General features: G+C 38.5%; 2 protein-coding genes and 1 long non-coding RNA gene across 4 annotated transcripts in view; 1 reads left to right on the forward strand and 2 right to left on the reverse strand.

Annotated features, from left to right (window-relative positions):
* Nucleotides 1-1292: 1292 nt before the first annotated feature.
* LOC123762103 (uncharacterized) lies at nt 1293-4679 on the reverse strand. The gene is made up of 3 exons (XM_045748418.2): nt 4391-4679; nt 2856-3590; nt 1293-1822 (listed from the first exon to the last, which is right to left on the reverse strand). The coding sequence occupies exons 2-3, from the start codon at nt 3579-3581 to the stop codon at nt 1676-1678; spliced, it is 873 nt and encodes a 290-aa protein (XP_045604374.1). The 5' UTR covers nt 3582-3590; nt 4391-4679; the 3' UTR covers nt 1293-1675.
* A 2593-nt stretch (nt 4680-7272) lies between these two features.
* On the forward strand, nt 7273-10720 carry LOC138371113 (uncharacterized). The gene is made up of 5 exons (XR_011230309.1): nt 7273-7430; nt 8515-8735; nt 8948-9001; nt 9986-10061; nt 10579-10720. It is a non-coding gene; the product is annotated as an uncharacterized lncRNA (long non-coding RNA).
* Nucleotides 10548-20228, reverse strand: part of LOC123762105 (uncharacterized) — a 135952-nt gene continuing 126271 nt past the window's right edge. For both annotated transcript variants that reach the window (XM_069335905.1, XM_069335904.1), the window contains 3 exons: nt 16076-16238; nt 14727-14825; nt 10548-10644 (listed from right to left, as the gene is read on the reverse strand). In XM_069335905.1, the coding sequence (XP_069192006.1) occupies nt 10623-10644; nt 14727-14825; nt 16076-16238 (284 nt within the window). In that variant the 3' untranslated portion in view covers nt 10548-10622. The remainder of the gene's footprint in view (nt 10645-14726; nt 14826-16075; nt 16239-20228) is intronic.

The raw sequence follows: 20228 nt of genomic DNA on the forward strand, positions 1-20228 counted from the left end.
GATTGAACCCGGGACCACAGGATCACAGTCCAGCATGCTGTCTGCTCGGCCGACCGGCTCCCCAGGGTCCTGTATCCTTACGCCAGCTTTCTTTTCCTGCAAGAATGCAAGATTTTCTATCGGTTCACATTTGCACTCGACCTCGTGTTGTTCCCTGCTCCCATGGAGGGCCCCACTTGAGAGATGTTGGAAGGCATTGACTTTCATGGTAAAGGCTTATACCTTTTCTCTGTGATGAAAAGCTTTTCCTTTAATATTTTCCTTTCATTCACACTCCATTGCTGTATGTCATTGTTCTCGTATTGGCATGGCAAGTGATCCCATAATGTAATGTTACATAGTCTTCCTGGCTTAGCACCTTTTGCTAATTATTTTAAGTGGCATATATTCAGGTACAATATTTGCCTTCTTAGTTCTAATGTGAATAGTACTGCATTTTTCATTGTAAAGTACAGTGCAGTATTCCAAGCCAAAGGAGATTAAGACAGCTTTATCTCCACCAAGTATAAATTAATTTTAATTCATTTGTTTATTTGAAACTACAGTACTATAATGCAATTAAAAAATATTGGTTGGGGTTCAAAAAATTATTGTATATTTTACATGTACAGTACACAAGAACTTCTAGTTCAGATGCCCCATATGATCCAAACTTATGAGCAATCTTTGTACTGCAAAAATATTCAAATGCCAATACATTGGTATATATATAGTAGGAATAGTACAGTATATGCACATCACCAATGAGGAGAGGAAGCACACCAGGAACTGAACTGAACCAACTCCTGTTTTATCCATCCCCTAACCAATGAAGTGTGTTGTTGCATCAAGGAGCTGCAACCCTTGATTCCTAGATGAACGGAACTGGGGTAATATATGGTTCCCTCTGCACTAAGCCCGGAAAGTTATATAGTACAGTACTATCCTATGCACAGAAAACACATTGATAGCATCTCAAGACAATGTTTTGTCACTTCTTTCCACAGCCCAGGAGAAGAGCTTCACAAGCCACTTAACTACCCTTCAAAGTTCTTGAGCTTGCACATCATATCGAGGCACAAGCCACAAAATGGTGGCAAATTTTTGTTGTGAAATGTGGTTGAAATATTAAGGTATAAATAGCTGAATTACATGGGTCAATTGGCCTTCTGCAGAGTGTTGTTATTATTATTGAACATGAGAATAAAGAAAGGATGCTGAATTTATATCGGTGATCAGTTTGTAGCAGAATGAGCAACAGACTAGGATGTATAATATTCATGTAAATGACAAGAGTAGCACAAAATACTACAGCAGATATGAAATTTATTTTAGAACATGTAAACATAGTACAGTACAGTATTATAAATATGGTTCTGTTTGACATACTGTATAAGTTTATAAAATTAACAGAAATGTGTGAACTCATCCCTCAAAGTTCCTCCAACAAGCACAATTTACTGTATGATAGCACATGAATTACTCATCAAAAGTTCAATAGCCATAAATTTCTTTACATGTATTTGTAATTTTCAAGGGACAAACCAGCTGAGACAAGAATCACGATTCTTACAGAATTTTTTTTTTTTTTACTGTACAATATTTAGAAATAAATTTAATAATGCAAGCTTCCAGTATTCATGGTACTCTGACAATAAAGTTGCTGTATTTAGAGCTTAATGCTATTTTGGAGAAGTTATTTTATTTTCATATGATATAATTTGTGTTCGTGCTGAAGTTTGGTCCAGATCCCATGGCACATGTTCACCAACCGCTGATCTCTTACTTCTTCAGGCAAAGACTTAACCCATTGGTATTCAGTTTTTATCACTACTGCTGCTAACTGTGAAAATAAATTATAAACATTTAGGTTTACATATACATATATGACAAATTGTAAATAACTGCTGCATACATAAAATTTTAAATTATTTGTGCACTCTAAAACTGTGGCCCAAGAATGAAGTGGAAACAATTTAAAATCCCTTAATTACCAAAAATAGAGCATTATGTGTATTGGAAATTACCCCTATATTTTAAAATCTTTATTTTGACAAAATAAAAATATTATTTTCCTTACAATTCTCTTGAGATACATGTACTTAGATGTAAAAAAATATTGGTAAGTAAATATTTATTTGTGGATATACCGTCACATTAATTAACATGTCATCGTGCAGATGCTCTGGTGATATTTCTGGTTTTAATGAACACTGCAGAAAATTGAGGATTTTTTAAACTGCCTTTTGTCTGGACTTAACCTATACCATATTAGAGACCGTAAGTCCTTAAATGTCGTGTCAAGGTTTTCCTAGCCCAAACCAAGAGCATGACTTTCTAAGTAGACAGTTAATGGCCAGGCCAAATGGTACATTACCAAACTAATCAAGTGATGTGTTTTTGATGATTCATTATCTATGGATAAGACAATCCTCTCCACTTAAACAGTTTATTATCCCAGTATTAAACATTATGGAAAACTTAACAATGAAAAAATATATAAAACTTTTGTGAGGGTAGTACAGTTGGGTTCGTTCTGGACTCACAGTTTAGAATTCCAGGTTCAAAACCCAGGTGAGACAAATTTTTGGTTGCATTTTTTAGCACCTAATGGTCCTGTTCACCTAGCAGTAGGTGAACCCAGGAGTTAGTAAGCTTATTGTTGGGGTTGCATCCTGGGGAGGGTCAGTAATTTGACCTTGGGGGGGGGGGGGGACCTCGACATAAGCCTAATGTATACTATATATACACTGGCTGCCTGTCCTCCTGACAATGAATTATTATTAATTATGAAGAGGTAAGAAGGGAGTGGAGAGAAAATGAGTTAGACATTTTATCAAAGCTAGTACTTTAACACAAGTTTCCTGTTCTCTTACCTTAAACTTACACTGTTGAATGAGAGCTATGGCAGCATAGAGTCTGCATCGAGAGATAATGTTAGGATCACCGAGGCGGAGTGCAATATCCATCTGCTTGAGAGATATTGCCCATGCTCTGTCTGCAAAATGGGTGTTATAGTCTCCAAGTGCAGAGCATGCACCACCCAGTGTAGAAAGCCAAGACATGATGCTGTCGAGGTGCTGCCATTCTTGAGCACAACGATTCATTCGAAAACACCACTTATCATCAATAATATAAGGTATCTGATCTTTCAAAGTCCACCAAATTATTAAATGCTCATTACATTCACTTGAAATATTGTTAGAATATTTCTGCTTAAACTTCAGTATCCACTGTTGAAACACTGAGAATTTGTATTTATCTGAATTTAGCAATTCTTTTAAAAACACAGCAAAATGTAATCCTTCACTTTGGCATTTTAGTTGAGGAATTCTTTTGAATGTCTTTTTAATTCTTAGTCCCTTCATGCCTTTATTAATACACTCTATGCCAACAAAGTCCCTCCAGTAATCTGGGAAACAGCTCAGACTGCATATGCAGACAGACATGCCAGCATGCTTTGATTCCTTGTCATTACAATGATCTCCAAATATCCACCATGATTTGTTTCTGTTATGAGCTCTGGCAGTGTTTTGAGTTACTGATAACACGTCCCAAAATGAGTTACCAGCAAGCACAATCACGTGTACCACACTTGCCATCTTGGGGTCCTGTTCAGAAAGACCACATCATGTATTAGAAACCTACATACTTAGGTTTCAAAACTGAAACCTACTATACATATATGTCAGTTTGACGGCCATAAAAACGTGCACCTGGGGTTGTGCCTAGTGACATAAAACTAAGGTACTACACATGAGATACTGAGTTTAATGGCAACTGAAAGATAGTCAATATCGAAATTGGAATGTTTCTTTGGACAATCAAATGTTACATCGTTTTAAAATAAATTATTCTTTATGCTGTATCTTAATTTATAGGCTAGTTATACACTGAGTCACCCTAATAATATATGAAATGCTTTCATTCTTGTTATTTACATAGAGGAATTAATGTTACATTTTGAGTTAAAAGAAAATGTGTGCTATGACAAGCAGCTAGATTTTGCATAGACTCTGTAATTGATAAGACAATTAACATAGAAAATTCAATTCAATAATAAATACAATAGTGTATACAATCAAATAAAACACAAGGTACTACAATAACACAATATACTAACAGGCTTTTGCTCAAAGTTCACAGTTTGTACTATTAATTTTAGTCTGATTTACCTGCCTTAGTTCAAAATACACCTGAGAAAATCCTCACGAATAATGTAGGGACCCTTTACAAGCCATTGACTTTCTGCCCCCGTAGAGGCACTTAACAGATATAGTGGCCTTCAGGTAAATTCAGGTATACAAAAATATACGTACTACAGAGGGACCTCCAGCATCACAATTAACTTATAATTACAATTTATATAAAATATACAAGAATGATCGTTGACAGGTAAGCACTTGCCTACCTTCACAGTGTATGTTGTTGTTGTTGTTTGAGAGGTATAGAGTTCGGATGAGCTAGTCTACAAACTCCTCTTCTTGATGGTAGGTGCAGTTTGCATGACGGGTTTATGCTCCGATGACTGCACGAGTACAAATGTTGGGAGACGCGCTTATGTTTCAGGCTTCTTAATCTTGATAGGATCAGCAGGCTGGTGAGGACTGCATGATGGTCATGTTTATGTTCCGAACCTTAATGGAATCTGACCCATATATCAATCAGGTCAACCCATGTGTTGCGTTTCCAAAAGGGTCGCCCATGTTAGAATCGGTGAACGCCCTAGTAATATTGTTGAAAACATCTTAATAACTTATTAAACCAAAGGTCTTTTTATGTCAGAAGAACGGCAGAAACTGGATCTATACATGAAAACTCTTTCAGGACAAAATTTAAAGTAAAACTAAAGATATTTGTAGTTGTATAAAAATTGCATTTTTCATCGGTCGTAGAGCCGGAAATCCGCAATATTCATCTCAGAACAATGCTTATTTCACGCAGAATCGTTAATAAACGTAAGATTTTTATACGTCTCAAGAAAGATAGAAACATAATCTTCATTTTAAATGCCTTACCATGGGCATATTTGTATTTAAAGCGAAGATACGTGTATTTTTCTAATCGGCGAGCTCCGATCCCGCACAGATCGAGCAACGGAGTAACTCTCTCTCAGAACAATGCTTATTTCACGTAAATTCGTTAATAAACGCAAATGTTTTTATATGTGTTGAGAAAGATAGAAATATAAGCTTCATTTTAAATACTTTACCATAGATATATATAAAGTTCTAATGAAGATACATGTGTTTTAATAATCGCCGAGCTCCGACCCCGCACAGACTGATCGACATAGCAACTCTCTCTCAGAACAATGCTTATTTCACGTAAATTCATTAATAAACACATATGTTTTATATGTCTCAAGAAAGATAGAAATATAAGCTTCATTTTAAATACTTTAACATAGACATATATAAAGCTCAAGTGAAGATACATACGTTTTTATAGTGGCATTCAGTAGCTTGTCGGTCATGGAATGCAGAAGCCTACGCACTTGCCAATATAGTGTGTAATTAACAAAGATACGCTTATAAAGCCTAAAATATTATATGCCTTCAGAAAGACAGAGATATGCTCGTTATTGTGAGTGCACTAAAGGAAATATATCTTGTTGGAGGACAAAGATATATCAATTCTAAAATAAGTTTCGACTCTCGCTCGGGCGAGAGATAGCGCAACTCTCGCCCCATCTATTGGAGATTCTGTTCACCTAATGACCCAAAGCTACTCAAAGCCTCCTAGCATTACTTAAATAATGAAGAAATATGGTATATTTATTGACTATAATGTTGGTTCTTAATGCAGAACACGAGAAAACATATATTTACTATAAAATAATATACTTCCATTATGAAATAAGTAAATATGTGGCCTCATAGGAAGTCAACGGTCCAGGTGTCAATGTTGTGGAGCGACTTATCCAAGATATATTGTTGTCTGGAAAGTGTTTGTTGGCATATCAACCTTCTGTACACAGTGATCCAGTCGTCGCACTTCTCTCCTTAAATGATCGCAAATTTCATCAGACATTTCATCGCAAAGACATCAGACTACTGTACTGATGTAAAATCTCCCATGTCTCTTCGCACATGGAACACCGAACCTTACACACTCTCTGATATATTGTTTAATTAATAGAGATTCACTAATAAAGCTTATAATTGTATATGTTATCAAAAAGGTATAGATAAAGTCGTTCTTACGTTTTAGTCACAGAGATTAGATATTAGTAAAGTTCATTTTATTCAGGAAAGTACATAAATAGTCGATTTACAAACATAATATTGGATTTATAGATAGAGCTAGTACATACAATACCTAAAGCCACTAGTACGCATAGCGTTTCGGGCATATTATTGAGACTCTCTTGATGATATTCTTGAGAGATATAAGAATTTTGCACCAAGACTGTAATATTTTGTTGAATTATCCGTATAACTAGGCCATAAAAGTATTTGTGTACGTCTGATACCATACCACTTGTGAAGGAGGAAATGTACATGTTTATCTCTCAGAATGTTTGGTAACAGGTTTATTGTTTGTGATGTGTGTCTATGTATGTACTAACACGTTGTACTGAACGGGGTGAGAATAGCTTGAGCTACCTCATCCCTTTGTGTGTATTTTACCTCAATAAACTTATTTCAATTTCAATTTCAATTTCAATTGAGAGAGGAAAGATATTTATATTTAAACAATTTTTTTTTTTTTACCGACGCTCTCCCTATTGATGAGAACTACAACCTAATGAAGATAAATGTTAATTTTATGTAGATACTGTAATAAACGAAAGTTTTTAATGTCATCAGAGAAGCAGAAATATAGGCAAATTTTAAATCCCTTGTCATAAATATAACTGAAGTGAAAGCAAAGATATATGCACGGGTGGAACAAGAACAAGGGGAACTTAGTACCCAAATGAGCCACAGAGATATTAGAAAGAATTTTTTCAGTGTCAGAGTAGTTAACAAATGGAATGTATTAAGCAGTGATGTGGTGGAGGCTGACTCCATACATAATTTCAAATGTAGATGTGATAGAGCCCAATAGGCTCAGGAACCTGTACACCTGTTGATTGACGGTTGAGAGTTGGGACCAAAGAACCAAAGCTCAACCCCTGCAAGCACAAATTAGGTGAGTACAACTAGGTGAATACAGCTGAGGGGGCGGGACCAAACAGCTGAAGCTCAATTCCCTACGCATAACTAGGCGAGTCCATAGGAATTACCGTTTGTCCTGGCGCCATCTATGTTTTGACAGCAGTACTACTAATGTTCCCACGTTATATGATGATCGCTATACGGGTGTTATGGTCAGTTGCTCTTCTATATATGTTTATGGACAACGTAGGTGATTTGAGGCAATTTGCGGCCAGAGTGAAATAGTATCCACGCGGTGAGTGATGGAGGAGGATATATACTGCTGTGTACTCGACCAGCGGGTGAGAGGTAAGTTATATCGAACAATTATGGGGAATAGATGGGTTATTTTAAGCGTAGAATGTCAGGTAACCGGTAACTACACAGATGGGATAGGGTTTTTTTAAGTCTTTATTTACTAAAGTGGAACATTACATTATGCCTTTAGCTGAACAAGTCTACTGGTGGGGGAAGTAGACGGGTTTTATGAAAGTATTTTACCTAAATATTTGTATTTGGTTAACTAGTTCAGCCGTTACCAGGGAGGGTGTTCCTTTAATGTAATCTAAAAATTCTAGCCGGACAAAGTGATTAAATAAAGAAATTTTTCTGATCAGGGGGAGAAAGATACTGGCAGTATGGGGCTTTAAAGTTTATTTATTAAAGGCTTTAAAGTCTATGCAGCCCATGCTTAAAGAATGCAAGTTTATCATATTGAATTTACCGTAGTTTTACTGCATTTAATATACCGTTTTTACCCTATTTAATTATGTCAGGTAAAGGCCGGTCGTGGAAAGTTCCTAATATAGCAAGTTTTAAAGGAAAAGTTTGAGTTAACTTTAACGCTTAAGTTAGTGACCAATTAGCTTAGTCTATTGTGAGGAAAGTTACTAGAATCTAACATTGCAAGTGCCATTTCTCTACTCTTTTTGAGAAACATGACTAGATACATGAATCGCATAGTTTTATTACTAAATGTTCATGGATTAGGTTGCATAGTTGAGGAAATAGTGATAAGGCTTGTGATTTTGTGTACCTTGACTTAAGCAGAGATTTTGAATGGCGCAAAATTGATAGGGGCTCGGATCATTGGGAATGCTGACTGAAGTTGATTAGGTCATAGCTATACCAAAGGAAATTAGTATAAATGGAGTTAAGTTGGGAGAAGTGTTGTAAGTAGTGCCTAAAAGCTCTCGTTGGACCTCGGTTATTCACAAGATTATGGTTTAGACTGCAATAGTTGCAGAATTGGCAAATAAAAAAATAACGATGCCCTATATAGTTTTGAAATGGTTAAGACTACCAGATGCAGTTTAATGCTGACAAATGTAAGGTTTAGGGGCTAGGTAAAGATGATAGATGTTATAGATTAAGAGTATTAAATTTTTTGCAGGTGGTAAATTCTCCCCGAGCTGGCACTGCTCTCCAGCCTGGGATGTTGATTGGTTAGTCTTCAACTGCCTCCCAACATGGTAGTGAGGTCCTGAGCTGACATGCAGTGAGGAACGTGGAAAGCTTCCTGAATTGGCACATGGTATGCCTCCCTTTCAAACCAGCAGCTGGCACAAATGTTCCAGCTAACATCAGAATAGTGGATGAAGCCCAAACTAAAATGTAAGTGGTACAGTAAATGGACCCCCCCCCCCCTCCCTTTTGACACTCAACAGTTGGGAGGAAGGGGGGGGGGAGAAAGTGTGGCTTATGGTTCTATTGCTACAGAATCTTTTGCCATAAGCTGGCAACTGTTAAACTGGTGGTACAGGTATGAACAAAATAACATCGCTATGCAAATAACTTTTTAGTAATATTTACTGTTCACATGTCAGGTTGTGGAAGGTCCTGGCAACAAAGAGCTGCAGGAAAATACTTGCAGATCTACAGTAAGTAGTGTTGTGTACATTGGAATTAGAGGGTAGAAGTTAATTGCTAAAAACCTATTAAATATTAGGGTATGGAAGTTTAGGCTAGTGGGTACCATATCTGCAAGTTTAGTCCTTTCAGGAATGTATTGAATAGAATGGTATGTTGAAATTGTGAAAATTCTAATGTGGGGCATTAGATCTTAAACAGCATAGTTGAGGGTGTTTTATTAATAATTTTAATGAAATATAAATCTTGTTTAGTTAACATTAAATGTTTGTTAAATAAGCTTTAATCTATAAATGTATAACACTAAGGGTAATCATGAGTCAAATAAAGTTAATGGCAGGAAAAGTTTTGTTCTAAGTGATGGTATTTTTCCCTTGAAAGTAAAAAAAAAAATGTTTACTTTAGCTTGGTTTTAAATTTATAGTTTTCCAGAATGTAGTTTGGAAAGTCCAGAAGTCCCTCTGTCAGTTGGAAGAGTTAATAATAATAATAAATAATAATAATAATAATTAATAATTTTTATTTAGGTAAAGGTACATAGAGATTTTACAAAGTTTGTTGGCTTTATAGATAGAGCTAGTACATACAATGCCTAAAGCCACTATTATGCAAAGTGTTTCGGGCAGGAAAAAACACTAATTGCTTAGACAGAATCAGGCAAGTTGTAGTAAAGGTTAATCCGAATAGATTTGCATGAAAGTAAAAAAATAGTAATAACTTAAACAATATAGCATTGGCTAAAGATAAATGTAAATTGCCATTGAAGTGCAGTTGTGGAGTTTCTCAAATGGCATTTACTGAAACTTGGCAAATTGATGCCATATATATTTATATTCCTAAGTTAGATCTTTACTACTGCTACTAGAATATGTAGGAAAGGTACATTCCTTAAAGAAATTTTTTCCATCTGAAATTGTAAACTACTGAATGCTAATTTGAAAAGTAAAGCAAGATTGGCTTTAAATCTGAAATTAATTTGTTGAAATATTTTTCAGGTGAAAGTGATTATGATGCATGGACTAGCTTGGAGTGAGGCTCCTTTACTCTGCAAAAGGAAATCTACAAAAGTGGGTGAGTGAATTTGATGTTTTAGCTATATCAATGACCTAATCTTAATTCTCTTATCTAGTCCATTTATAGGTGTGTAACCATGTCCTACTGTTACAACCCACAGGGGATGATGCAGTTTGTACTGATCCTACCCCATTTCATAAAAGGGGACCAGGCAGTCCTGCAGATTTCCCTGGCTTGGCTTTTTCAGAGCTTTGCTCTACTACCCATCTAATAGATGGACTAGATTTGCATAGGTTTAGGGACCCTTAACAATGGTTACATTGTTAATTCTCACAGGGCTTGTTTGCTGAATAGGTGGATGCATCTAAAACTTTAGTGCCTGGCATGCACTGTAAAGTGTGTTGATGGATGTAATGCACCCATTCAGGGAACAAGCCCTGCACTAAAACCAGTGGAAGGGGTAGGCCTTGCTGAGCCTATCTTAAAAGATAGGCTGTTAGGGTTTTTTGGTCTTATTAGGCATTGGTGATAATAAAAGTAGTGTCCCTGTTTAATGTTTATTTTTCTTTTACAGGTGATTGTCTCTGGAGTTGTCTGCCTTTTGGATCTTCTGTTCATCTAGGAGCATCTGTCCCACAACCTGAAACAGTAATAAATATTAGATGTATTATAAATACTATATGTAAAACTTATTAAATAAAACAATTTTAATGAAACTACTTTATATACCTTATCCTGAAATTATGCTGGAAATTTGTTTACTACTATTGATGCAATGTTTAAACATCTGAAATTTTTTTACTTTGAAAATAAATACTTGGTAAAATTTACACCTATTTGTAACTTGTTACATAGGTGCATGCAAAATGCATTGAAAAGATGTAAAAGTGGACTACCTATTCAATTTACAAACTAACAAATATTGCAAATTATTCTGAAATACTAAAGTTTCTTCCACTTTAATAAATATTTTAGTTTTCATATTTGAAAGTAAATTTAAAGCTATGCAACACCTAAGCTTTGTACAAATTATAATTAAATTAACTAAAGATCATTGTTAAATTTACAAAACATTAGAAAAGTGACAAGCATCTATACAACATGCTTTTCACAAAGTCTTTGGTAACTTGAATTTAATCAAAGCTCTTAAATGATTTGTCTGCCAAACTTCAGATATTCTGAAATATTTTACCTAGATTAAAACTATCATTGTTTGAAAGGGCAAAACAGATTACTGTCAATTAGTTTGACCTAACATCTGCAAGGTCCTGAAGGAATGGAATTTTTTTTTGTAAAACTTTGTTTGCTAAAAACAAACCCTGCCTATTGAACCTGCTCTTTTTTTTTTTTTTAGAAATGGTAATTGCAACATTACCAAAGGCCATAGTTTTAATAGCCAAAGCACCAAATGAAAGACCAAGAAGCAACAAACAGGTACATGGTAGAAAGGACAAAGAATGGTTACGAGGACCCTTTCATTTGTTAAAAATATGACTGGGGAAAAATGCTGTCATACCACAAGGGGTCTTAACCCTTGTCATATACATCACTGACATTAATCTAAATATTACCAACCACAAAAATTGCTGATAACATGTTACAAAGAATATAATATTGAGGCCTTAATGCAGATCTCTAACTCTACAAATAGTAACAAGACTGGCAATTTCTTAATATAAAACAGAAAACAATCCAAGACCTTGCACGTGAGCCAGAACAATCCATATCACAACTACCACATTAAAATGAAACAACAATGAACGTAAGGTAATTACCAAAAGAAGGCACCAAAGTGTGAAATAATCAGAGGGCGCTAAATATCACCAAGAATGCCAATACGAGAACAAAAACGCATAAGGAGAACGATATCAAAAGTCTCCGATTCACCTAGAATTCTATCGAGGGACAAGTGATTTTCTGTGTGTGCCTGAAGTTGGGGCATACGGTCTTGCTTCACCCTTCACCGGCGTACTTCAGGGGTTTTATTTAATACTTGGACTGGCTTCAGTAGGGCCTCCAGACTTTCTGTGGCTTCACAAGTGTCACGTGAATCCCCTGCATAGCAGTGGAACTGCCTTTTCCCTTCACCTTCAATGCCTCTGCACTGGAAGTATACATCTACACCAGCCCAGAAGAGTCATCAGTCCTGCCACCTCTCCATACCCCCCAGGGCCTGGTACAACTCAGAGGCAAGCCAGGCACCACTGCTAACTGGCAGTTTGTCCCCACAAACAAGCAGTTAGCCACCTTCAACTGACAGTGGTACAGCTCAACACAAAGGCACCGCCAGCCACAACGAGCAGTTTGCTAGTTGACCAGATGTCCACCTCGTGTTGACACTGGATGAGTCATCACCGCCGGACTATATAAAGAGCGCTGCCTCCCTGGAGAGGCAATCTCTCCCTTAGTGCTCTAGGATCACCTTCGTGTCTCTAACCCGTCGTCCGCTTCCAGCCAACGTCGTGTGACTGATGCCATGGTGGTATGGTAGCTGTCTTCAGAACACCAGTATATCTTCATACTTTTATTCATTGCTTATAGTTTATTTTTTGCATTTAAGGTCATACTAACTTGTTCACCTTTGCATTACATGATAGTCAAGTATTGTCATGTGTTATTTTTGTTCATTACTATTTCACTAAATTGTTTAATTATTTATTTGATAATTTTCATTTGTTTCCACCTGCAACTTACACACTGCAAGGCCAATAGCAGCATTTCTTTCATTTATGTGAGGGAGAGCCATACCATCTTGGTTCAGTATAGCTGTGATACCATAACCCGTCACACAAGATATCCAGTTGTAAGACTTTTACCATCAGTGGTGGTAGAGTATGCAACTGGCAATGCCTTTGTTACAGGTTCGCTTCATCTCACAGCCCCAGTGGATTTTCTCACACATTTGAATACATGAAACAACTTTATTTGATACATTCCAAACCAAAGTACTGTACAGTACAGTAATTATCAAACCATCAAATGTGTGGGATAATCATAGTGCGCTAAATATCACTAACGTCGCCAATACAAGAACAAAAGCGCATACGGCGAACAATATCAAAGGTATTGAATTTACCAAGAATTTTATCGAGGGACAATTGACAGTGAGGGATGGTCGGGAAGCAAGACACGTAAGTCCTGGAAGTCAGGACATGTAGAGACAACGGTTTGGACAATAAGAAGCAGGGCAGCGCTCCATTAAGTGCCCGTGAGTTAAACGTGTATGACCAATATACAACCTCGCCAGAGCCGTTTCCCACCACCGGTTACGGTGGTAGGAGGAAGGCCACGGGAACACACTACTCTTAAGAGCACGCAGTTTGTTACCAGTAACAGAAGACCAACAACCCTGACAACGGGCAAGAATGGGGAAATGAATAACTGGGTAAAAGTCATAATAAGGAATACCTTTACGGGAGATGGGACAGGTGCAGATAGCTTCCTTAGCGGCAGTGTCCGCACGCTCATTTAAGAACACACCAATATGGGTGGGAATCCAGCGAAATTCCACTGTCTTAAATCTACTGGAGATAAGAAACAGCCAATGTTGAATTTCAACTACCAAAGGATGGACTGGATTAAAGGATTCTAGAGCCATGAGGGCACTGCAAGTGTCAACTACAAACAGAGGAGGATTGACAGCGAGAAAAGAGTTGATGAAGAGCATAGAGAATAACATAAAGTTCTGCCATGAAGATGCTAGTCTCCGGAGGCAGGAGACACAAAGGTGCAGTCAGGAAAAAACAACAGAGTAGCCTACACCGTCTGCAGACTTAAGACCCATTGGTGAAGACGGAAATAGAGTGGAAGTGTGAAGAAAAGTGTTCAAGGAAAAGGTCATTTAGAACTGTAGGAGGGATAAAAGTTTTAGTCATGTGGGTCAAGGCTTACGGAATTTAGGAACGGGGACCCCTCCATAGGGGCAAAGACGGAATGACACGAGGGGAAATATTGGTAACACAAACTGAAAGAGCATTTTGTAAGAGAGACAACCGTACAGAAAGAGATAGGTGGTGAAGGGGAACAGGAACCACAGGATGGGTAAAGGTCAAGGCATGACATAAGCAAGAGTGAGGGTGCTGTAAGGACCGTGCAAGGTGGAGAAGACAGTAGCGATCATGGCGATCCTGTAGAAACAGGACGCCAGTTTCAACATACAGGCTTAGGGTAGGTGTCGAAGGAAAGGTACCAGAGCTGAGCCGTAACCCAGTATGATGCAGTGTGTCCAGATGGTGAAGGGTAGAAGGAGAAGCAGACGAGTAAACAGGGCCATAATCGAGTTTAGACAGAACGAGAGAGGAATGTAAAGAGAGGAGCAGTGTCGATTAGCTCCCCAAGAAGTATGGGACATGACCTAAAGTTAGTTAAGGGCCTTAGAGCATTCAACTCGGACGTAAAAAATATGGGGCGACAAAGACAAACGAGTGTCAAAGATTAGCCCTAAAAGCTTTGGCAGATTCTTTGTACAAAAGGGGATGACCCCTGTTACCTAACAGTAAATAGGTATCTGGGAGTTAGCTGTTACAGGCTGCTTCCTAGGGGGGTGCGTGTGTGGGAGAAAAAAAAATTTAGTAGTTAACCACTGAACTGCTCTGTCTCCAAATAACACCCTGGTGCACAAGAAATAAATTCTTTCCAAAATTTTTTTTTCTCTTCTTATATTGTTAAAATGCAGAGTCTGATCACGGGGAAACTAAACAAAAAATATTGTATGTGACTTACTTTAGCTGCGATGGAGCTGGGAAGTTGAGCAAATTATGGGCGCTGAGCGTTGGAGCGATGGGGGTCTGTTGGCCCCGCCACCCCGTGCGACGGCAGTTGCTGCGAATAAAATGTTGCGCAATTATTTTGAAGTTTCTCATTCATTTCTTCCTTTTTTTTTGCTGTAATATTATTTAAAAGTGTGCAATTTGTGGAATTTATATAATTCAAAGTATAGAACATCGCTATGCTCAAAATTATGGGCCTCATATATGCGACATATTCTACAATCAAACAGTGCTTTTGCTGTTATTACACTATATACACACATTGTATATACCCATCTACGTATGTATTCACCATAACGATCCACTATGTTGGTATGGTGAGCCCAAAAAACATGAGTGAGCTGCCACACCCTGCCAGTCCTCCCTCCCTCCTCCAACACATTACTCGCCAACATTCCTTCTCCCAAAATACTGTTATTGTGTTTATTACACTATTTACACACGTTATGTATAAGTATGTACATGTTTTATTCATGTACATACGTACATACTTGCCATCTCCTCACCTCTCTCTCTCTTGCCTACTTAATGCTCTTGCTTCCCTCATCTCATCACAATCGACTTTATAATGGTCCACGACGGATCGAAATGTCGTCGTCTATTCAATTTCCAGTGTGTGGTTTGGTCAACAATGAAATCTTCATGCAAGATCTTATAAAGAAAACCCCTAGAACGAGTTTTGCAGATACGAAAGAGTTTAAGGTGAGTAGGGGATGGTTTGAGAAATTTTGAAAAAAGACGTGGTATTCATAGTGTTGTGAGGCATGGTGAGGGTGCCAGCTAAGATAAAGTAGGGGCTGAAAGATTTGTTCGGGATTTTAAAGATTTTGTAGATACTGTATTGATGGATATATTCCACAACAAGTGTTTAATTGTGAGGAGACATGGCTATTCTGGAAAAAATTGCCGAAGAGGACATACATTACCCAAGAGGAGACGTCACTGCCCGGACACAAGCTAACTTGGGCTAACTTGTGTCAGGATAGGCTAACTCTTGTGCTGTGTGGCGATTTGAAAATTAAACCCTTGCTCATGTATCATTCCAAAAATCCAAGAGTTTTAAAAAATATATAACGTGCAGAAAAACTGTGATGTGGAGTGGTTTGCCCTGCCATCAAAAAATATCTGCAAGAAAAAAGTTTGACACTCAAGGTCCTGCTTCTCGACAATGCTCCTGCTCATCCTCCAGACTTGGAGGATGCATTGTTGGGGCCACTTTTTTTTTTTTTAGGCATATTCCTACATGAGCCCTGAGTTTCTGGCTAATGTACCAATGACATAAAGGAGGAGTTTTCAACCTACCTTGTGTTAGGTGTGCAGAGGTCAATGGTTGAACATAATGTCAGGAGCAAATGGGGGCGTTTGCCTCTTCGAACACAATTGCGACCATCTTCATCTCTTCGAACTATCCTAAATGCTCTCTTCACCTGTCTGACCAAATTGGGTGTCCAGACCACCTTTGAATCTGAAATTGTAAAATTAATAGTGATTTCAGAATATTCAGTCCATTTATACTAACAAAATTATACATACAGTACTGTAATTGAAATTTTACAGAATGATAAAGGCAATTTAGCAACTTTGTTAAAATGCACATGGAGGAAATACATGAAAATAGGTTAATATTGTTTGTAAGGTTGATGGGAAATGTTTACAGTATTACTTTTATGATTTAAAAGATGTATAGCCCTGATACTCCACCCTGGATGCATTCCACCAGGTAATGACCACAGCAAAAGTTTTCCACGAGGCTCTATTGTCACACAAACTTTTCACATTTTCAAACTTGATTCATCTTTCCCCCCCCCCTCATTCCAGGGGTTTTCTTTAAAAGGTCTTCATGCAAATGCCTTGGTTTCTCACAAATGATGGCCTCTGAAATGCTATCACCTGCTAACTCCTTGTTGTGTATCCAAATTAATAAAAACCTTTTAACATCCTCAAGTGTTTGTGTTCTTTGTTTCGGGATTGTTGATATGCCTTTTGCCACTTTAATGCTCATAATGTCCTTTTTCTTAGCAAGTATAGTGCATATTGTTGACATAGATTTGTTGTACTGCCTAGCTAGTTCAACAACCTGTGCACCATTTTGATGTTTATGAATGCTCTCTTGTTTTTCCTCTATGGTCATTCTCACATGTGTTTTCTTGGCTTGAACCTTACCACTGGCTTTCTTGGGACTCATGGCAAGATATATCATAACAAATTTTATGTTCAAATAGCCAAAAATCCCAAAACAAATGTAATGCTTTACAAAGAATTCAGGCGCGATGCTTACTAGGCAGGAGACACTGGTAAACTGAGGCGCGATCACCAAGCCACCACACGCTAGGTCAGCCCATACATATATCAACAAACTCCTTTCCCGAGGCAAAGTTTGTAACCCGATTCAAATTTTTTGAAGAAATTAGGCTTGTAACCCGAAAAGTTCATAAATATTCATTCGTAAGCCGAGGTGTCACTATATATAACTAAAAAATTAAACTCAGGATTATTTTCAACCCCCACCCCTTTTGCTCTACTCCATCGCCACCTACCTTCACCCCCCTCTATGATGTACCCTTCCATAGACACCTACCTTTGCCCCCCTCCTCCCCTCTACTCCTCCATCATCACCTACCTTCACACCCCCTCCCTTCTCCTCCTCCATCGTCACCTTCCTTTCACCCTCCTCTATGATGTACTCTTCCATAGACACCTACGTTCACTGCATATAATGCTCCCCTCTACTCCTCCATCGTCACCAACTTTCACCCCCCCCCTCCGCTCTACTCCTCCAGGGTCGCAGACAATTTCACGAGCGTGAGAACTACGAGTTCTCTAACCACTCTCACACTCCTACTCTCTCACCAGTGAGGGGGAGGGAAGGAGGGAGGAAATGAAGGAAGAAAGGTGTTGGAGAAAGAATAGGCAGGGGGGAGGAGGGCCTAGATACATTTCTTCCATATAGATAGGTAGACTGAGGGAGAGCTGCTTGCCAAGAGCCCTATCAGACAGGCTTCCTATTCCTCAACCCTCCCTAATATGCCACATCCTGGTCAGGACAACTTGCTCGATTGTTATTCTTGGTGTGACTCGAGAACTGACCTCGAGGCGGGGCATGGGCATGGATTATCTCCCTGGGGCACGCACCTCCCTGCCCAGCTCTCTCTCTCTCTCACATAATCTATCAAGGGTCTAACATGAGGTCATTGTGCCTACCAGAAGTGTATATGTCCAAGGCTGGCCACCTGTCTGGACCATTCAAATGTATAAACACGTAATTAGTCTATTAAAATTATATATAATGCTACAATTATAAATTAATTTGTTCATGGTCATTCGTTTATCAGTACTTTAATGAGGTATATATACGCATGTATGTATATGTTGACGTACACATATATGATTATGTGTAATCATATATGATTATATCTAATGGAATGCATTAGTAAGTGATGTGGTGGAGGCTGACTCCATACACAGGTTCAAGTGTAGATATGATAGAGCCCAATAGGCTCAGAAACCTGTACACCTGTTGATTGACGGTTGAGAGGTGGAACTAAAGAGCCAGAGCTCAACCCCAGCAAGCACAATTAGGCGAGTATATGAACGAATGCACATGTACACTTTCAAATGAATTAAGATACCTTGAGATACACAATGACTTAGTTTAAATAGTTTAAACACATTATGGTACTGATTTTGACATGCTGATGTCTGGAAGGGAGAGGGGGTGTGGGGGGTTATTGTCTGAGGTGGAGGACCAGAGGAGGGGGTCAGTGGAAGGATGGTGGCTGGAGGGATGCCATTGTTCTAATGGTTATGAAAACAATTATTGATGGCAGGAATTCAGTGGGTGTGTACTTCACCCGCACCATCACCATATTGTGCCCTGCTACACCCCCCCCCACTCCACCCATGCTGTGCGGGGCGTATTACACATTATGGGATAACCGACTGTCTGTCCATTCCTGTCTGCTCGTTATGCTGCCCTTCCTTTTGAAAATTGTCTGCTTTATCGACTTCCTTCAAGACCACACGTTAGCCTCTTATCACGCCCTCTTACCACTCTCAGGGAGCCAGCTCTTCTATACAATAGTTACCACTCAGTCCCCAAGGTGAAAGAGTGTCCGGGCATATGACTTGTTACGTGTACTTATTTGCGATTCGTTTGGGCTGTCACGTGTGGTGATTAGTGTTGGGTAAGGCTAGGCCAGGTCAGGTCAGACTAGGCTAGGTAAGGCTAGGCTAGGTAAAGCTAGGCCAGGTCAGGTCTGGCTAGGCCAGGCCAGGCCAGGCCAGGTTAGGCAGGGTGAGAGAAGTAAAGCGGCAGGTACTTACGCTTCCGAGAAAGAGCGGCAATAGTATATTGTTGATTTAGATTCGACGACATCCTGAAGCTAGTAGGTGGCGGCCTCATCGCTCTCGAACTTCTTGTTGTTGTAGGGGATACGAGGCACACCCAATATCCCCCTTACATTGATCACATCGCACACTAATATTTTTACTATTTCGGACACCAGATTTGTCTGTTTCGTATATGTATAATTGTTCAATATTAAAACCACAATAGAATGCTCTTAACAGTTACAATTTTCAACTTAACAGCCATATAGTTGGCAAGAACGCCGCCCACCAGTGCAAATGTCTCAGACCCTGTTGGAATATTACCAGTCTGTCAATCGGGTCAACCCAAGTGTTGCGTTTCCAAAAGGGTCGCCCATGTTGCAATCGGTGAACGCCCTAGTAATATTGTTGAAAACATCTTAATAACTTATTAAACCAAAGGTCTTTTTATGTCAGAAGAACGGCAGAAATTAGATCTATATATGAAAACTCTTTCAGGACAAAATTTAAAGTAAAACTAAAAATATTTGTAGTTGTATAAAAGTTGCATTTTTCATCGGTCGTAGAGCCGGAAATCCGCAATATTCATCTCAGAACAATGCTTATTTCACGCAGAATCGTTAATAAACGTAAGATTTTTATACGTCTCAAGAAAGATAGAAACATAAATTTACTTTAATCTAGTATTACATAATCTAGTTTTACTTTAAATTTTGTCCTGAAAGAGTTTTCATATATAGATCTAGTTTCTGCCGTTCTTCTGACATAAAAAGACCTTTGGTTTAATAAGTTATTAAGATGTTTTCAACAATATTACTAGGGCGTTCACCGATTCCAACATGGGCGACCCTTTTGGAAACGCATGGAAACGCAACACTTGGGTTGACCCGATTGACAGACTGGTTATATTCCAACAGGGTCTGAGACAGTACACATGTCCACATCCCAATGCCCGCCCTTCCAGGACTGGGGGTGCGGGGGTGTACAATAAACTATACCCACCTCCGGCGGCAGCTTGTCGAAGGCGGAAGTGTAGCCTAGACAATTTGTCATGATAATTAGTGATGGCTCTTATTTTGATTATGGGTCCGTAATCCAGTTAAGCTTTTATTCTTAATTTACATTA

This window comes from Procambarus clarkii, chromosome 34, assembly GCF_040958095.1.
Source record: "Procambarus clarkii isolate CNS0578487 chromosome 34, FALCON_Pclarkii_2.0, whole genome shotgun sequence".
Taxonomy (NCBI): Eukaryota; Metazoa; Arthropoda; class Malacostraca; order Decapoda; family Cambaridae; genus Procambarus; species Procambarus clarkii.

Coding starts and splice junctions, on each gene's coding strand:
- LOC123762103 (XM_045748418.2), bottom strand. CDS start 3,581: ATGGCAAGTGTGGTACACGTGATTGTGCTTGCTGGTAACTCATTTTGG. Junction 1,823..2,855: donor TTCAACAGTGTAAGTTTAAG/GTAAGAGAACAG, acceptor TTATTTTCACAG/TTAGCAGCAGTAGTGATAAA.